Consider the following 19,179-nt stretch of genomic DNA (forward strand, 5'->3'; position numbering starts at 1 on the left):
GGGCGGATCTCGGGCGCTGTTATACCGGCGGGATAAATGACTCTTGCGCCCGACGCAAATCTTAAATGGGTTGGTCTGAAGTAGCTAGGTGTGGTTTGGGCGTAACGTGAAAATAACCAATCAGAGCGTTATGCGGCAAAGTAATAAATGCCCGTCTTGGCCGGATGTTGCTGCGGCCTCTCGGGCGCATCTCCTCAAGTCTGGAGAGGATTGCTTACATTGCAAACTAGACTCAACATCTCAAAGACATCACTGAAGTTTAAAGAAATTTGAAATGCGAGCCGGAGCTTCATCCTACCTGCTTGTCCCCAGGTGGTCTGTTGTGTCTGAAAACAAGCAGCAAAGCATCTGCGCTGCGTGCAAGTACACTGTGGGAAAATAAAACTGCAAAAAATGGTAAAAGGGTTATAAACGATTTACCCAAAAAAACATAACAATGACTCTATTTTTGAATCTGAAAAGGAACACCGTTCCATCACAACATTTACTCCTGGAACAGCGTTCCAAGGTGTTTGCCCCCATTTACACCACTGAATATAACACAGTAATGCTGAAATGTCATTATTCTCACATATGAATTCAAGAGGTTCTCGTTCAGAAAGCATACACATAGGGCATCATTTAAACACCTCAGCCACTGATGCTGCTGTGTTTCTGTAGCCTGGGAAAACCCTGACGAACTTCCGGCAAATTTGAGATTTGCTCTGCAAGTCAGTCTGGACCAAGAGCCCATTCAAGCCCATTTCCAATTTCTCCAAATCGAGGCACCAATCACACCCATTAAGGCGGGCTTTACACCAATCACAATCGTTGAGGCGGGCTTTACACGATGATGACGATAGCGCAGCGACGGCGAGCAGCTTTTTGTTAACATTCAACATGACGGCCACCCAAGCGCAGCAACCCGTTGATGCCGCTGTCGCTGCTACGTTACCCGAATCGTTGGTCTGATTGGTTGAGGGACTATCCAATTGCGCCCAGAGGCATTTGAGCGGCGTCCGTTGGTGACGCAACCTTTGGAAATGGGCTTTGAATGAACCTTCCCCAGACCCACTCTCAGTTACAACTGAGCAAGTGTTTCTGGTATGGACAGCTTCAAATACACAGCACACAACCAGAACTGAGCATACAGAAGCAACATGATTAGACGTTGCAACACATGACCTATACTCATCTTCTTTTGTTTCTCTCAGTTCAGAGCAGATCAAAATGAAGTCCGACATCTCACCTCAGGGAACTGGGAGGTGACCAGGATCGTTGCCTATGATGAGAACACGGACAACCTGTAAGTCTACATACATTTCTTAAAAGTCCCATGGCATGAAAATTTCACTTTATGAGGTTTTTTTAACATTAATATGCGTTCCCCCAGCCTGCCTATAGTCCCCAATTGGCTAGAAATGGTGATAGGTGTAAACCGAGCCCTGGGTATCCTGCTCTGCCTTTGAGAAAATGAAAGCTCAGATGGGCCGATCTGGAATCTTCTCCTTATGAGGTCATAAGGAGCAAGGTTACCTCCCCTTTCTCTGCTTTGGCCAACCCATGGGAGAGAGACATCATGGCTTTCAAACGAGAAAAGTGGCAGTTGGTCAAGGCCACACCCCCACCCTCCACCTTGCCCCGCCCTCTCCTCCTCAATAGCTACAGACACAGAAATGGCACATCCTAAGGAAAGCTCATTGTGGGACTGGCTCTAGTGGCTGTAATTCTGCACCAAGGCTGAATTTCAGGAAAGAGACTTCTGATACAGTATTAGGGGACCACTAAGGTCTATATAAAAGAGACTTCAGATACAGTATTAGGGGACCACTAAGGCCTATATAAAAGAGACTTCAGATACAGTATTAGGGGACCACTAAGGTCTATATAAAAGAGACTTCAGATACAGTATTAGGGGACCACTAAGGTCTATATAAAAGAGACTTCAGATACAGTATTAGGGGACCACTAAGGTCTATATAAAAGAGACTTCAGATACAGTATTAGGGGACCACTAAGGCCTATATAAAAGAGACTTCAGATACAGTATTAGGGGACCACTAAGGTCTATATAAAAGAGACTTCAGATACAGTATTAGGGGACCACTTAAGGTCTATATAAAAGAGACTTCAGATACAGTATTAGGGGACCACTAAGGCCTATATAAAAGAGACTTCAGATACAGTATTAGGGGACCACTAAGGCCTATATAAAAGAGACTTCAGATACAGTATTAGGGGACCACTAAGGTCTATATAAAAGAGACTTCAGATACAGTATTAGGGGACCACTAAGGTCTATATAAAAGAGACTTCAGATACAGTATTAGGGGACAACTAAGGTCTATATAAAAGAGACTTCAGATACAGTATTAGGGGACCACTAAGGTCTATATAAAAGAGACTTCAGATACAGTATTAGGGGACCACTAAGGTCTATATAAAAGAGACTTCAGATACAGTATTAGGGGACCACTAAGGTCTATATAAAAGCATCCAAAGAGCACCATGTCATGGGACCTTTAAGGCGCTTTCACATCTATAAGTCGGTTGGACATTGCAACATTGTTGCATTTTTCATTTGGTTGGGTTTGCATTCACAAACGTTCACACTGCGCTTTGTCGAACACACCAAACACTATAAACATAGGTCATGCGGTCAAAACGGTTGCTTGTTTACTGGACAGAATATCTGAGTGAAACTCGCCGACGCTTCTGGTCTCTGAAATAATGGAGAGACACCAAATTTATAACGTCTTGGGTTTTCTGGCTCTGCTTTAGTGTTTCTAATATTTTAGAAGAAGGTGAACAATGTGAGCAGCTGACAGACAGTGGGCAAAAAGAGCCACAGATGTCCAGCGTTCTATGGCTTTATTAGGTTATGGATCTGGAAGTTATCATCCCTTAAATCAAATATAAGTCTGTAAATTGTGTGCAAGGTTGAAATGTCAGGCTAGTAAATGCATGTTGTTGTTTTTTTGGTTCACTTCCTGTATTTGGGTCACATCGCATTTTCACCTGAGGTGAACTGAACTCTAGAGCACTTGAGACCGAGTCCCCTTTTTTCACGCGGACCTGAGTTTGGTTGTTTGGTCCGCACCAGAGTTTGAATGAGCTTTCACACCGCCCCAAACCAACCAGACTATCCGACAGATCAGTTTAAACGGACCGAACTGCTCAGGTTTGAAAGCAACCTCAAAGGGAAATAATCATAATGCATAAGGTAGATTCTGCATAAGGTAGATTGAATGCATCTTAAAGAAAGAGATAATGAAGTCCAGTGTTTAATGTAGCATGTCGGTTTGCTCTTATTGTTTTCAGTTATTTTCTCAGCACAGAGGGCTCGCCACGAAGACGCCAACTCTTCAGGTTTGTTTTGACCAGGTTATTATACAGCGCTCGCTGTGGACAGCTGTTGTACTTAACCCTGGTAATGGGTTGGAAAGCTGCCAAAACCTTTTGTGTTGGACCCGTGATTTAACTCCGCCCATAATACTCAAAAACAATGATTATGATCCAATATTGTTTTTCACCTCATAGCTAACCTATTATGTATTCACATGCATATCAACACTGCGTTTTATGTTGTTGTTTCTTTCATCTTAATCATTTACATTATCATTTAAATTCACTCATTATATTTCATCAGTATTTACGTTATGTCTGCTCTGTATTGCTTTGTAGTAACAACCATTGTATTAACAGTGAATATACGCTGGTTTTATTTCATCTTTTAATTAGCTGCAATGAATTTATCTTGCTAACCGTTATTGTTTATGTCTCCAAAGTCTCATATATATCTTATCGGTAACATTTTACTTGAAGGTATCTACATAAGAGTGTCATGATACATGAACCCTAACCCTAACCTAAACTTGTCATGACAAAAACCAAATGACACTTACTAAAAGAAGCGTTATGTCATAAACGTTTATGACTTGTTTATGTTTATGACACGTTCATGACAGTGTCATGTCACTCTTATGTAGATACCTTCAAGTAAAGTGTAACCATCTTATCTTCTGTGTATGTCCCGTTTTTGGTCTATAAAATGACAGAAAATAGTGAAAACAGCAGCAAACAGCAAACCCTCATATTGGAGAAGCCGGATCCAGCAAATGCTGGCGTAAAAAGTGACTTAAACAATGAAATGTCTTTCAATTAACTCTACACTGCTTTGCTATTTTGTCTACCTGGAAGAAATTTGTATTATTTCATATTATATATTTAAATATCTTTTGGACAATGTTGATGATACAGTTCTTTGCCATAGAGCTGTAACTACACAGGAATTAGCTGGATAAGTTCCATTTTAGGGATTGTTTGACCACAATAAGAAGAAAAAAAGTAATTCCAGCGTTTGCCTCCATCTTTTACTCAAAAAGTGTTGTACTTTCTCTCCGCAGTGTTAAAACTGTGGGTCTGTTCCCACGCCGGTGTTTGACATGCGAGCTAAATAAAGCTCACTGTCTGTACTTCGATGCTGACATCAGCCCCGCAAACCAGCACATTATCCTCCGCTGTAAAGGTAGGCCATCACACTTCCTCATTTAAGGCTCTCCCTGTGTCTGCTTTTAAACTCCTGTTCAAGTTAGAGCTGGTCTAGATCCTTGACGTTCCACTTCCGGGATTGCTCCGGTGCCGCAGGAAATTCCGCTGGATGCATGTCTTTTCCGTTTCCTTCCGCTTTCTTTGTGTTGGAATTTTAAATTCGGTGGATTAATGAGGACTCATTTTGACTGCTCCTCAGATCTCTGCAGGGTAAATCCAGACAGCTAGCTAGACTATCTGTCCAATCAGAGTTTTCTCTCGCACAACTATTTTGCAGCGGCTCTGTGCGGAGCTTAGCGCCTCCCATGATGATTCTGATTGGTTTAAAGAAATGCCAATAAACCAGAGCACGTTTTCCTCCCATCCCCGAATGCTAGGTGGAGTAGCCAGACCCTCCTTCAGCGTGCTTTGGAGGAGGGTCTTGCAAAGCGAGACTAAGTTAGAGCAGTATTTCTCAAAGAGTGGTCCAGGCAGATTTGGTAAAATATCATGTTTTAAATTTAAAATTCTAAACAGGGTTTCTCAAACTGCCAGCGAATCCAAGGCCTAATAGTGAGTTGCATAGGTGTCCTTTTTTCAATACTAAATAAACTCATACAGTATGTAAATTCAAACATTATTTGAATTGGCTGCTGTGTTGTCGGACAATTTATGTCTCTCCAATTTATGTCACAAATGATCAGCTGACATTTGAAGGAAATACGGAGGAATAAAGTTCACGTTACTGTCAACTGACAAGATTGATCGATGGCTAAGACAGACCCAGGGGTAGTAGTGGTAAGGTGGTCAGCGGTCGCCTGCCAATCGGAAGGTTGGTGGTTCGATCCCTGGCCCTGCAGTCCCGTGTCAAAGTCTCCTTGGGCAAGACACTGAACCCCGGATTGCCCCCGATGCCGCGGCCATCGGTGTGTGAATGTGTGTGAATGTCTATCTGATGAGCAGGTGGCACCTTGTCTGGCAGCCTCGGCCACAGTGAACGAAAGTGCGTGAAATTGGGAGCTGTACTGTGTTTTATGTTCCTAATTTATTCAGCCATTTTCTTTCTGAGATCATCTGGCAGATGTCAGGGTTTGTCTGTTGTAATCTGTCACCCTCCGACTATTCGGTTTTAAATTCATCTCTCATCAGTTCCAAACGAGAGGCATTAAATTAAACAATTGGCCGCTGTTTTGTGCATAATTACTTTTAGGTAGCGTTATTGGTCAGAGAGTAGCTTGTTTAATGGAGGGTAACTCTTAATGTTGTTTGTGGTTTCAATTTATTTGGAGCAGGTGAGAGTACTGCATGCTCAGAAGCATTTGCGCTCTGGCGTGGTGATTAATTGGACCATAACACTGTTCCCTTTCCCAAAAGCAATAAAAACAATAATGGAGAAAGCTTGTTGTCTTCGGAGGGCCAAGTTCACATAAACCCGACAATGTTTATCCGGACACTGGTTTTCATCAGGAACAACACAAGCCTTTTAATTCCACTCATAAAATACTTGGCTTGGTGTTGAAAGGAAGCATTTCTCTCTGTGACACAAGTGAGTGTAGAAGAATGCAAAGGCCAAAGCTAATGCAGTCTACCAGCAGTACGTCCAGAGAGGAACTAAAGTCCAAGCAACGGTTTGTGTTTCAGTACGAGGACAGTAGAGCAGGAGCATTGTGGGCTTTGCGGTGTGTGTTTTGAATGCTCCAAGGAAGCAATTCAGCCGCAGCTGAGCTATTCAGCCAACCTGCCACCCTACTGACCTCGCTGACTAATTATTTTTACAAAAGGATGTTAAAAGGAACTGACTTAATGTGACAGTCTAAGGCTATTAGCGAGGCAATGTGAGTGAACTTTAACACCTAATTGATACAGGTTAAGTGGGCGTAAAAATCGGGAAAACAAGACGGCTGCCTGCATTCAACTTTTGTGTAGCTGCTTCACAGGAGCAACTTTGTCGCACAGAATAATTCTATTTGCAAAGTTTGAAGATGTTTTTACTCGATCATTTGAAATTGTCCTTCACTATCTGCATAGCAAACATCATCCTGCAGTGAGAATTACAGTTAATGTTTAAATTACACTCACAAGCTTTTATTTTTCCTTTCAGGTCCTGGAGCCCCTACTCTGATCTTACACAGCCTCAATAATTCAAGTAAGGGATCCATTTAGTGTTAGGGAATGACGGGTATGTGATGACCATCGTATGCCAGGATCAGACTACACAATGTTTACTGTCTTTCACGACAGTCCCTATGTCAGCCTAGACAGACATAGTGCCAGACTTTCTTGGTCTGTCGTGGACGGAGGAGTGGCAACACTACAAGTATGACAGCGCCCAGCCCCCGACCGATTAACGCGTACTGTCGTCAAGATCACGCGCAAGTTCCTAGGTCGTTGGGGAGGTGTGGGACAAGCAGTTGTCAACTACGGCTGGTGGGTGTCGTTTCCACGCCTCCCATTCATTGTCTATGTGAGCAGCCGTGCAATGCATTCTGGTACCGCTGCAGGGACTTTGGAGAAGCGCGGCGTTGAGTCGCCCGCTCCTCATTTGCATTAAGTTGAATCCAGGCTACTTTATGCAAATGAGGAGCGGCCGGCTCGGCTTAACGCCTTTCAATAACTCACGAAAATCTTTTAAAATGACCGTTGACGATCTGAACTGCATAGCCTATCTCTCTATTTTCAGAAACACATTTCGGTGAACTATATACTATCTATAAACTATAAACTTATATAAAATAAGAGACCGCTTTCCAAACTCTCTCAGCACTCTCTCATCCTGTTGGTGGAGGTCACTCTCTCCTCCTATTGGTCAACGTCAAAGGAAGCGGAAAAAGACCGAAACATACTGGCATGCTGGATTTTCTGGTCGTGAAGCGTCCCAGACGTTAGATCGCTGATCTTTGATTATGTCACGCTACAAGAGGTAAAGACGCACATTCGTCGGTCCCGACTCTCATAATCAGGCACGACTCTGAAAGTGTGTCTGCGACGTGTCTGTCGCGTCAAAATCGGAGCTGAATTTGTGTAGTCTGATCCTGGCATTAAAGGGGACATACTGTATGATGCTCACTTCAGGTTCATACTTCTCTTTTGTGTTTCTACTAGAACATGTTTTCATGCTTTAATGTTAAAAAAAAACACATTCTTTTTTCATACGGTCTGTCTGAATATACCTGTATTCACCCTCTCTCTGAAAGGCTCCATTTTAGCTCCTGTCTCTTTAAGCCCCCCCTCCTGATACTTTTATTGTTTTTGCTTTATAATGAAAAAAGACAATCTCATTTGTTACAATACGGGACCTTTAAAGGATAAATCCAGTTAATTTCAACCTGGTGTGTTTCCCGTAAATGTGTGACTTATATATTGTGGCTTTAAGGGTCATGCCAACTTAGCACTCTGCAACTCAGCTGTAGAGATTTGGGGAAATGAGGGGTGGGGTGGTCTACGTGAGCTTCTACAGCATTCCATGTAAACATGATTGTCCTTGAATCCTTTCAAACTCTTGTCTCTGAGTCTGGCTGGAAGTAAACACGAAAAAGCCATTACGGCTCTGGCTACTGCTTGTTAGCACAACAGGTCAAGCTGCTAAAATGACTTTTATAGAAGAGATGTTTTTGGGTAGGGTTAGGGATCTGCGGATTTCTTTAGGTTGTTGAATAAGGTTTTGAAACTAAAATAAACTAAAGCTACTTTGTACTACTCCCCTTACTGCACATCATGCATCGATGGGGTTGCTGAAGCCGAGATCTGAGTCTGTATATTATAATCAGTAGTCAAGGCAAAACTTGAATCGGGGGTTGATGAGTTTTTGAAACTGCCGTCATGTCTGAGCCAACAGCATATAGGGTTGATTCTGGTCAACAAATCTGGATTTGTTCCATCTTTTCACAGTACACACATGCTTCTTCTTGTTATCCATACCTGAATGTCTATCAGTAGATTTTTTTTTCCCCTCTAAAAATTGAACAGCTGCGCTGCAGAAAAGCAAGCAATTTGCCAAGAGTTATTTGGATAGGACCTCCATCCACAGCTGGGAACTCAAGACCCCTGGCGGTTTCATAATGAGGCGTCTATTGATTTTGGGTTTTCCATTAGAAGTGCTGGATGAATTCCATTTCATTTAGCTGCTTCTCAGATGGCTTGAATGGAAAAATACCAGAGGGTCATTGTTTATTACATGTGGAGGGGCTTCTGTTTTTGCAGCCAAAACGAGCAAGCGGCTGTGTGTAAAATGCCTTTTAGAAGTGGAACCTTTTGACAGGATTGTTGATCCAAATTTAACAGTAGTACAAATGACCGTCATTATGATGGTTTGAATTAGGGTCAGCAGCAAATTATTTTGTTTCCTCTCCCAAATCACAAACCATATCCAGCTTTTACAATTTTTTTGTAAGTGAGTTACAAATCCCCCCCCAAAAAAATGTACTATTTACTATAATCTTTGATTGCATATTTCATATTACCGTCTCATCACGTATTGCAATTTAGTACCGCCTCTTTCATTTGCAGCAGTTAAACTCCAACGAGACAGAATCCAGGAATGTATTAATCTCCCCGAACCATTTAAATTGACCACAGAATGAAACAATGTCAGAAACCATCCACGAGACTCCATCTCCTCTCATTATATCACAGGCTCCGAAGACAAGGCCTCATGTTAATATGGGTCATTTGTATGCAGCGACACCTTGATTATTGGCAGCAACGCTTGGGCTCCATCATTCGTTAAACACATTTTCCTCACCTTTACAGATTACTACATCCTTGGGAACAACTCTTTGCTGAAGGCAGCCTTGAATTGGAAAAGGATCCAGATGACTGACTTTAGAACTGTTCAGATAGAACATTTTGGTGAGAATAATGCATTGGTTTCTATACTGTTACTGTGAATTACAGATAAATTGGTGATACAATTTTCCTTTTTTTTTTTTTTCTTTTTACAGATTTACCGTTGAAGATCTCCTATCCACCAGACTTCTCGGAGTCCCGTCACTATGGACTGCTGTTGCTGATGTACGTACCGTTTGTAATGACACAATTTACCGCAGAATTTGTCAGAAATGCATACCGATCAATTCTAGGGGTGTCACAATTTCAATTTTAAATGGACAATCGACCAAAATGAGCTTTCGATTTAGACTGTCAAATCAGAAGCAGGATCGGCGATTCCCTGAGTATTTTTTCTCTCCACCCCCGCCTACTTTCCCATGTGATACAGTTCCAAACAATGGAACTGTATGTTTGTTAGCAGTTTAAAAAAGGGTTTGGCCTGTGTTGGGGAGTCTCTGAGGTTTCTTCCTGTGTATGTTCTGTGCTGTGTTCAGCGACAGCGCCCCTGGTGGCCAGGCTGTGTCTGACCTCTTCTCTCTGAGCTGGGACTCTGTGCTGGTCAGCTCGGACAGCGTCATCGTGGCTCGTCTGGACGGCCGGGGCAGCGGCTTCCAGGGTCAGAGGGTCCTGCATGACGTTCACCAGAGACTGGGGACTGTTGATGTTCAGGATCAGATCGCAGCAGTAGAGTACGTCATCAAATTCGCTTTATTCTTTAAAGCATCTTTTTTTTCTTTTCTTTTCTCGACACATTTAATGAAATCCTCTTAAAAACACTTCATAATTGTTACATATATACAGATGAACTTTGAAACTCATGTTTTCGAGTGACTGTACAGCACAGCATCGGTCAGGATGAACAATGTGATCGGAAACAATATGCATAATTACATGTCATTTATTTTTAACATGGTGGTGTTATGTCTTATCATGTCGCAGCTGCTGCTTTCTTCTTAGCTGTTATCTCCAAACAGACTTTTGATTGAAATTCACACAGCTTTTATCATTCCTTGGAGGTGCAAACAAGAGGACTAAAGCTGGCATTGCTTTTGTTTGCAGTCTCTTTTCATGCATCTTAATTGTCCGCACTTGTCAATGTGGTACTACATTCCCCTTGTTATGTGTTTCCTCTGCTGTGATGTGCCTCGTCTACCAGCTGCAAATGTTTCTCCGTGCTCCAGCTGGTTTTCTTTTCATTTCCAGCCAATTGTCAGCCAATTTCCTATTTCATAGGTGATGTGTTTAATTTGTTAATCGCGACTCAATACGTTGAAGACCTCACACACATTCAATTTGATTTTAAAGATTGTACAGTACAATCATATACAGGCTTTTGCAGAATACTGTATTACTGAGATGTTTTCACAGCATGAGCAATGGGGCAGGTGTAGGTTAAACCTGATTCCTCACACAACATACATATGATTAATAACATGATCACTTGAGAGGTGCTCTTAAAGGTTATTTAAAGTGCTCATATTATGCTTTTTGGCTTTTTCCCTTTCCTTTATTGTGTTATATATCTTTTTTTGTGCACGTTATAAGTTTACAAAGTGAAAAAGCCCAAAGTCCACCCCAAAGGGACTTACCATCTCCAACAGAAAACACTGTTCACCAACTGCTCCAAACAGAGACAAACACTCGTCACTTTGTAACACACGTTATAATTCTCACCTAGCTGCTAGCATGGCACTGCTCTGCAACTGACTAGCTAGCAGTACTTACTGCGCATGTCCGACTCCCAACAAAGATGGAACAGAAGTGAGATGCCTCACTCTGTAGCTAAAACGGAGAGCTCAACACACAGGGTGAAAAGAGGAGCTGCAGCAATGTGCAGTATAACAAATTGTTTTTGAAAATTAAACCACATAAACCTATTCTGGTACAACTTCTAAATACAATTATGAACCTGAAAATGAGCATAATATGAGCACTTTAACACTTTGCTGTAGGTAAGAGTGAGTCATTCGATAAATGTGTCTTTTTCAGTTTTAGCAAAGAGCGTTTTTTTACTCCGAAGTTGGCTCTTTAGAGCCCACGTTCGCTTCTACTGTACTAACCTCGAGCTACAGCGGAGTGTCACAGAGCTTAGAGTGACCTTATTTTAAAAAATCAATCTCATCATAATACATTTGCTCATTAGTTTGCATTAATTAGCAAACATTACTGATGTTGGGTACAATATCAGTCTTTTTCTACCAGATGATTTGCACGCACTAAATCTCCATAATTCCACCAGATGTGATTGCTGAAAGACTTGTGACACAAATTGAAGTGCAAATATACAGCAAACACAGTGCATTAAGAATATTAACAAGTCATGAAGTGAAATAAGATTGATCATGTGACATTCTGCTATTTTGGAATCAGATAATATGAATGTGTTTGAATCCTTAGTTCATTTATGGTATGTGCTTTTATTTCCAGATTCATGATGAAATTTCCATATATTGATCGGACACGGATAGCAGTGTTTGGAAAGGTGAGCCAATGTTCCTGTCTATAATAAGATGTAAAATGAATTCATGCTCAGTCAATTTTTGCCATAAGCATATTACTTGACCAAAAATATAATTGCTGTTACATGTTTTTTAGTTTTTTTATTCCACTAAAGCAGGTCTCAGGAGGTTGAATTTCCAGTGAATTTTACAACTTTAAAGATGTAATCATCAAAGTTCCATAAATGTTTGTGTGTGTCTGCTCAGGGTTATGGTGCGTACATAACATTAATGATGCTCAAGTCTACGGACAGCCTCTTCAAATGTGCATGTGCGATGTCACCAGTGACAGACTGGAAACTCTATGGTGAGTACAGAATCCCTCCATCAATCCTGCATCATGTTTGCATTGAATTGACACTCTTTCTATTTCTGTCTTCATATTTGCAATCTGGCGTGTCAAGTATCAGTAAAACATTCAAGTATAGAAATTAATGGCATGTTTGTGTGGAGATTAAACTAAATATTTTCTGTCCATAAAGTATCGGTTCACCCCTGCCATAACAGTGAGGTAAATCTATGGAGTGTTAAAATAATAGACAAAGCTTCCGGGCAGATAAGTGAAGCAAATGCTAATTTCCAGTAGGGGGTGACTCCAGTGGCTCCAAAAAGAAGACTGTTTCTATAGAAGTCTACGAGAAAATGACCCTACTTCTGCCTTGATTTATTACCTCAGTAAACATTTTTACTTTGGACTAGGACTATGGTGAACTGCTCCTCAGATCTCTGCAGGGTAAATCCAGACAGCTAGCTAGACTATCTGTCCAATCTGAGTTTTCTGTTGCACAACTAAAACAACTTTTGAACGTACACACGTTCCACAAAAACAAGTTCCTTCCTGAGGCTATTTTGCAGAGGCACCGTTGATCCGTCCGGCGCTTAGCACCGCCCATGACGATTGCAATTGGTCTAAATGCCAATTTCATTCCCATCCCAGAATGCTGTGTGGACTAGTCAGACCCTCTTCCTACTGAGCGCTGTGGAAGAAGGTCTAGCAATGCGAGACTACTACTGCTGCTGGGGTGGCAGTAGCTCAATCAGTAACCGGAGGGTGGCTGGTTCAAGTCCCCATATGGACCAAAGTATGGTGGTGGACTGGTAGCTGGAGAGGTGTCAGTGCACCTCCTGGGCACTGCCAAGGTGCTCTTGAGCAAGGCACTGAACTCCCAACTGCTCAGGGTGCCTTTCCATGGGCAGTCCCCTCACTCTGACATCTCTCCATTAGTGCATGTATAGGTACTGAGCATGTGTGTGTAATTGAGGCCTGTGTGTAATGTGTGCAACAACAGAGTGAAAACATTGTAATTTCCCCTTGCGGGATTAATAAAGTATACATTATTACATTATCATTATTATTATTACCTCCGCTATTTTTACAGTCTATGGGTGAATCTCAGCTTTTAGCACCACATCTAAAGACCATATTAAACAGCGTTCTATACTAGGCTTAAGATGACACAGAGGACACACACAAGGTGTTATTTTCTCTTCACTGGAAGCATTTTATTTGGGCTCAGGATGACAGGTACTCCACTTTGTTTAGGTAATAAGCAGCAGCTGATACACTGTCTACCGGTGACACTGTTAACACTGTATCACTTCTCATTTGCACAGCATCAGCGTTCTCCGAGCGATACCTTGGCATGCCATTACGGGATGACAACAGATATCAGGTACGTGTTTACCTCCCTCCACCCCCACACTTATTTGCTGTGGATCTTTGAAAGCGGCTTGCCGAGACATCAGTGACACACCTCCAGTTAAGCTCCCACAGTTACTGAATGCTGCTATCAAAGTCAGAGGCGGCAATGCTTCACCTCATCCTGTGTTTTTTTCATGCTCCGTAGGATTTTGCCACTCATCTCTCTTTGGTAACTGTGTGCGCCGGTATGTCAGATCACATGCCGGAGGTTTTTTATAAGCTGCTGCAAAAGGGTTGCCTGGCTCTCTCAGGGCTCCTGCACAGACAAGATGTTTAGCTACAGTATCGGAGGTGTTTTCCACAGCAATAGGAAAGAGGCATTGGGGGGAGAACAAAACTGGGTTTTTTTTGCAAGCACATCAAATTCACTGCTTTCAGTATACTGCAGCTTTGCATTTCCTGTCTGCAGACTTGGGCTTCATCAATACTACAATGTTTTGGTTTAAAAACTAATATCTTTTGCTACGCTCACAGCTCAAGTCTACACTCCTCCAGCGCTGACGAGCCCCTAAAACAAAGACATTTTTAAACACTGCTGCCCCCATTTTGGTTTGAAAACTCGGGGGGTTGCTATGTAGTCTGGACGGGCACAAACGGAGACCTTTGGAAACGACGACGCAAGTCAGTCAGTCTTATGAGTTAGGTTGGCTTACATACCTTTCAGTAACAGTTCCACCTCGTCGTCCGTTCAAGCAAGCAAATCCCTGCTCTTACTTTTCACCATTGTTCTTTTTCCAAAGTATTTTCTGTATTTTCAACTTATACATCTATGATTTTCAACCGCAGAGTAATGTCTGACAATCTGCTTCGTGTTTACACCAGCATGGACATGCCCAGTGTATGGGAATGGTCATGTGATATATGTGTTGTCAGACGTGTTAATATGGACGGAGATTAGTTCTGCTACTGGAGCTAAAACACTTGTGTGGACGCCGCGTAGCATGTAGCCTTGGTTTTACATCTTTTTCCTCACAATTTGCGGTGATATTCCAAGCATAGAAAATAGTGTCAATTGGAGATTCTTCATCACTTGAAAATCTCATATTGGACAAATCTGACTGTGGTTGTGTATGCATGTAATCAGGATATAATGCAAACAGCTTTCATTTGATCATACTTCTGTCTTTTTATTGCTTTCTTCAATGCCATTTAGCATATATATCAATCTATTATTTCTGATTTCCTCGCAGTTTTCCAGTGTGCTGCAGAACGTTCAAGCACTTAGGGACCAGACACTGATGCTAGTGCACGGCACAGCAGATGGTAAGATAAAATAAACTGTGATAGAATGAAAATACTGTATCTGTAATGTATCTCTGCTGAGCACAAAGAAGCATGCAGTCCTGGAACGTAATGAGTCAAATGGTTTTTACTCAAAAGATAAAACCAAAAATTGGTTATCTAAATTGATGCTGGGATTTCCAGAGGAAAACATTCACTGCTTAACCATGCATGTCGTATTTGTTGAGATATTTTCATCATGCAGAATCTGATTATGTTTTCTTTTTCCCTAGTTAGAATTCAGTTAAAATCTTGCTGACATGTATTTTTTTATTATTTCTTTTTTATTCCCAGCCAACATCCACTTCCAGCATACTGCTGAGCTCATCAAGAACCTCGTGAAAGTTGGAGCAAACTACTCAATGCAGGTGAGTATCGCAGAGACAACACCATGGCATACCCTCTATACTGCACTTTACAAAACAGTGATGGAAATGCATGTTTTGTACAATGCCACACATGCAAAATAATGTTCAGACCAAAGATTCGCAATGAGACAAGTAGAAACGTACAACTATGTGCCGGTCTGCAATATCCTAAAACTTGCAGGTTTACACCAATGAGGCGAGACGGTGTATCATCTCAACAAAATAAAAGATAAATAGAGAGTTTTAGCAAAATGCAGAGCAGTCAAAGTTGGAAGGGGGTTTGTTCAGCTGCTCCCATCCCCCCACTAAATTGACAGTATTAAATTGGCCCAGTCTGATGTCTGGGCCAGAGCTCAGTTTTTCGCTTTCTTCAGATGTGAGCACCAGGCCGGCCCATGTAATGGCTGAGGGCCATACTGTCACCTGTTATAATACACCCGCCTGTAACTGACATCTAAAGTTGAAATATGACCCCAAGCCGGTTCAGCCTGTGATGGACCGGCCATTCGGGAAATCTCCCAAGCCTCCCGATGGCCAGTGCGCTGTGGTACAGATTGTGTGCACACTTGTAATGACCTTGTAACACTTCTTTAAGCAGCTCATAAAGTTGTGCCCCAGAAGCACAATAGAAAACAGACGTTACCTTGGCTTTATTACATCTTCTGGCATTTATTGAAGACGAGAGATGCAGCCTTGAAAGAAATTTATTTGGTCTACAGATTTGGGCATTTGGCTGCTTTATAAGGGTCTCTCAAACAAAGTTACAAGTGTGGAGCAACAGAACTTAAGATAAATGGGATCCCTCAAAACGAGAGCCTTGTGGTTGCAAATTATTTATTAGAGAATTCCACTTTTCTGTGGTTGTAAATAATTATACAACTGCATTAGCCTACATTTTGAATTTATTATTAGTCTAAGTTAAACTAAAGGACTTTATTCCAGGCACGGCACCAGGATTTCAATTTTGGGCCAAAGCCATTTTGGCTGGCCCTTTTAATTACAAAAGTTAATACTGTTTGCCTTCCTTTGACAGTTTTCAGCTTGTAGTCTCACTAAAACAGAAATGACTGATATGCTGTGGAAAGTAAATAACATGCCTGGTTGACTATGACACTCTTTAAATATTTTCAATACTGAGATAGCTCATTACTTACCTGCAACAATTAGTATTTAATACAAGCCGCACATTGCAAAGTCGTGCAAAAATGAAACATAGTAGCTTCTCTATCATGTTGATGATCCATCATATAAGTTGATTCATTGAAGGGAGAGAGAGAGAGAGATTGATTGACTGCTGGGTGAGCTAGATAGACTTTTAACAAGACAGTTAAGAAAGAGGAAGAAAGTTTACGAAAAAATATGCTCTCCCAGTCATTTAGGATGGGCCAATCGTACAAGTGGGCCCAAGCCTCTTAGGCCCACCCACAATGCCAAGTCTGCTTTATTCTTATCAAATTCAAAAGTAAAAGACGGTTGGATGAGATGATGTTCATTTCCCTGTGTTCTGAAATAGTGTAAGTCCAGTATACAAAAAAGATGACAAATATTCAGATCGCACCCAGTGTGTTTGGGTAGATAACATATTGTCATCGCCAAAGGCCTCTACTATGGGAGTCCCGCAAGGCTCCATATTAGGACCATTGTTATTTAGTTTTTACCTCAATGATCTCCCCTCTGTGTAAAATGATGGATCCTACACTTTTGTTTAGAAAGCACATGAAGAAGATTGGCACAGCTCACCTGGACCCTTTAACTATAAAAGCTAGCACATGTCACATATCCCATCTGCCTCCTATCCCCCCGAGCCTACTCTGAATGTCTTCAAACCTCTGTCCCCTAATTTACTTATGTTTTACCCACCAGATCTACCCAGATGAGGGCCATTTCTTGTCTCAGCAGAGTCGCCAGCACCTTTACGCAACACTGACCAGCTTCTACAGGGAGTGTCTTAAGGAGGAGTTACTACCGGTGCCTGATGAAGAAGAAGAGGAGGAGGAGTAGGAGGGAGGCGTTGAGGGTCAGACCTTGGGCAGAGCTTGAAGAACTTTGCTAAAAATTGTCAAGGCCTTTAACGTTTGGACCAAGTGTTTGGTGGGACATGGGCACTGGGTTAGAGCTGCTGTGTGTGTGTGTGTGTGTGTGTGTGTGTGTGTGTGTGTGTGTGTGTGTGTGTGTGTGTGTGTGTGTGTGTGTGTGTGTGTGTGTGTGTGTGTGTGTGTGTGTGTGTGTAAATGTGTGTGTGTGTGTGTGTGTGTGTGTAAATGTGTGTAAATGTGTTAAAAACATAACTGAAGGACACAACAGTGACGCCAGGACTTGAGACCGGAACTGCCCTCTAGCATAAAGTCATTTCAGTTTTGGGATGCTCCGTTTCTTGGCAAAGCGCACAGAAGACTGCCTCCATCTTTGGCAGGCTCTCTGGGCTGTAGTCATCCACAAGTGCATGGTTCTTTTTTCTCTCGCAGCTTCACTCAAATTTTCCAAGTTAGTCTCCTTTGTGGTAGCACTTGGGAGGAAAAGAACACAGATGTACACTTTAGATCTCACCTCTCCTTTGGTTGTTGTATTGTTGCACAAGGAAATGCTCCAATCGGCTGTGAAAAACATTAAGTCACGCAACTTCACCACAACAGAGACGATCCTGAATAAGTTTTTTCCTGCTGAAACCCTCCGCCATCGCCCGCCCTAAATGAAAACAGTCTTTATAAGTCACACTTTATTGGACAGGGGTCTTGTGTAGACATGTACAATGCCTTATGAGGTTCAACATACTGTAATATTACTTGCTGGCAGTGGTAGTCATCCAATAGCAGTGTCATGTTAACCTATGTCAACTCAGGTACACAAGAAACAGCACTGCAGTCAGTTTAGTATCAGTTACAACACGTCAGCTGTATGGTCATGAATAAGTTATGAATTATATATGAAAATAATGGATATTGGTCATACAGTAGTTTCAGTTTCAGGCCACACTGCAACTTCGCCATCCAAATATGTCATTAAATCTTGTTTTCTTAAAATGTCTAAAAGGGTGTGAGATGATTTTCAGCGTGGCTCCACCTGATTCAAGAGCTTTCTTGAAGTCAAGACACATTTTCCTTATTTCTGGATATTCTGTTATTTCAAGAAAAGAATAATTAACTACAGTGGATACTAATGAAAATGGGTGTACTAAGACGGACAATTTTACAGTGTCAGTAAGGTGTTTGCATGTCTACAGGGAATGTGTCAAGTGTTGTCACATTTTGTACAGTACAATACAGCAGAGTGTGTACATAAATATATTTTTGAGATGTCAGATCTCATAGATAGTTTAGTCTATGGGGATGGATTGATTTGACCTGGATGTCTTGTACATTTTCTTCTGTTTTCCTTTCAGCTGTTGATTTTCTTCTTAGGATGGATTTTGTAATGCTTGTTCTTGTTCTTTTTTGCTGTTTTAAAAGGGAAAGGGCAGGGTTGAGCTTTTGGGGTTATTGTGATTGTCCTATAGTGGTGATTATAAATAAATAAATAAAAAGACTATGAAAAACAACGAGTTTTGCTGATAGAGCACACATTAGAGCAGAGAATCAAATCAGCTACATTTGTCCGACTATTGATTGTTTGAGATTTTAATTTAATATTTTATGTGTTTCTTTACATTGGCTCACATTAAATAGTAGAGGTATTCTGTCATGGCCTTAGGACATGGAAATAAAAATCTGCTTGTTTAGAGTTATCTGCCGCAACACTGCCTGCATGCATTAATCAGGTCTACACTAGTACAAACAGGTTATGCACTCATAAAACGATGGATTGGAAAGTTTGTAAGTACACCAGAAGTTTATGAACACTTGCCTGCTCTCTTCTGCTCTCTGTTGCTGCTGCTGCTACCTGCAGTTAGACGAGTGCTTAGGGCCGTCTACAAATTACTACATCGAAAAGAGATACAACAAAAATATTTATTAATTTAATGATTAAATAAGGTAATGTCTCCAAACTTACCTCAATT

The 19,179-nt window shown here is 41.5% G+C and overlaps 1 protein-coding gene across 2 annotated transcripts in view; it reads left to right on the forward strand.

Annotated features, from left to right (window-relative positions):
* Window positions 1-18,720, forward strand: part of LOC120570277 (inactive dipeptidyl peptidase 10-like) — a 241,615-nt gene extending 222,895 nt beyond the window's left edge. For both annotated transcript variants that reach the window (XM_039818541.1, XM_039818540.1), the window contains exons 14-26: window positions 1,194-1,285; window positions 3,301-3,348; window positions 4,386-4,507; window positions 6,611-6,655; window positions 9,259-9,357; window positions 9,450-9,519; window positions 9,831-10,025; window positions 11,764-11,818; window positions 12,042-12,141; window positions 13,449-13,507; window positions 14,727-14,799; window positions 15,112-15,185; window positions 17,049-18,720. In XM_039818541.1, the coding sequence (XP_039674475.1) occupies window positions 1,194-1,285; window positions 3,301-3,348; window positions 4,386-4,507; window positions 6,611-6,655; window positions 9,259-9,357; window positions 9,450-9,519; window positions 9,831-10,025; window positions 11,764-11,818; window positions 12,042-12,141; window positions 13,449-13,507; window positions 14,727-14,799; window positions 15,112-15,185; window positions 17,049-17,186 (1,170 nt within the window). In that variant the 3' untranslated portion in view covers window positions 17,187-18,720. The remainder of the gene's footprint in view (window positions 1-1,193; window positions 1,286-3,300; window positions 3,349-4,385; window positions 4,508-6,610; window positions 6,656-9,258; window positions 9,358-9,449; window positions 9,520-9,830; window positions 10,026-11,763; window positions 11,819-12,041; window positions 12,142-13,448; window positions 13,508-14,726; window positions 14,800-15,111; window positions 15,186-17,048) is intronic.
* The last annotated feature ends 459 nt before the right edge of the window (window positions 18,721-19,179 follow it).

This window comes from Perca fluviatilis, chromosome 12 (assembly GCF_010015445.1).
Source record: "Perca fluviatilis chromosome 12, GENO_Pfluv_1.0, whole genome shotgun sequence".
In the NCBI taxonomy this organism is placed as follows: domain Eukaryota; kingdom Metazoa; phylum Chordata; class Actinopteri; order Perciformes; family Percidae; genus Perca; species Perca fluviatilis.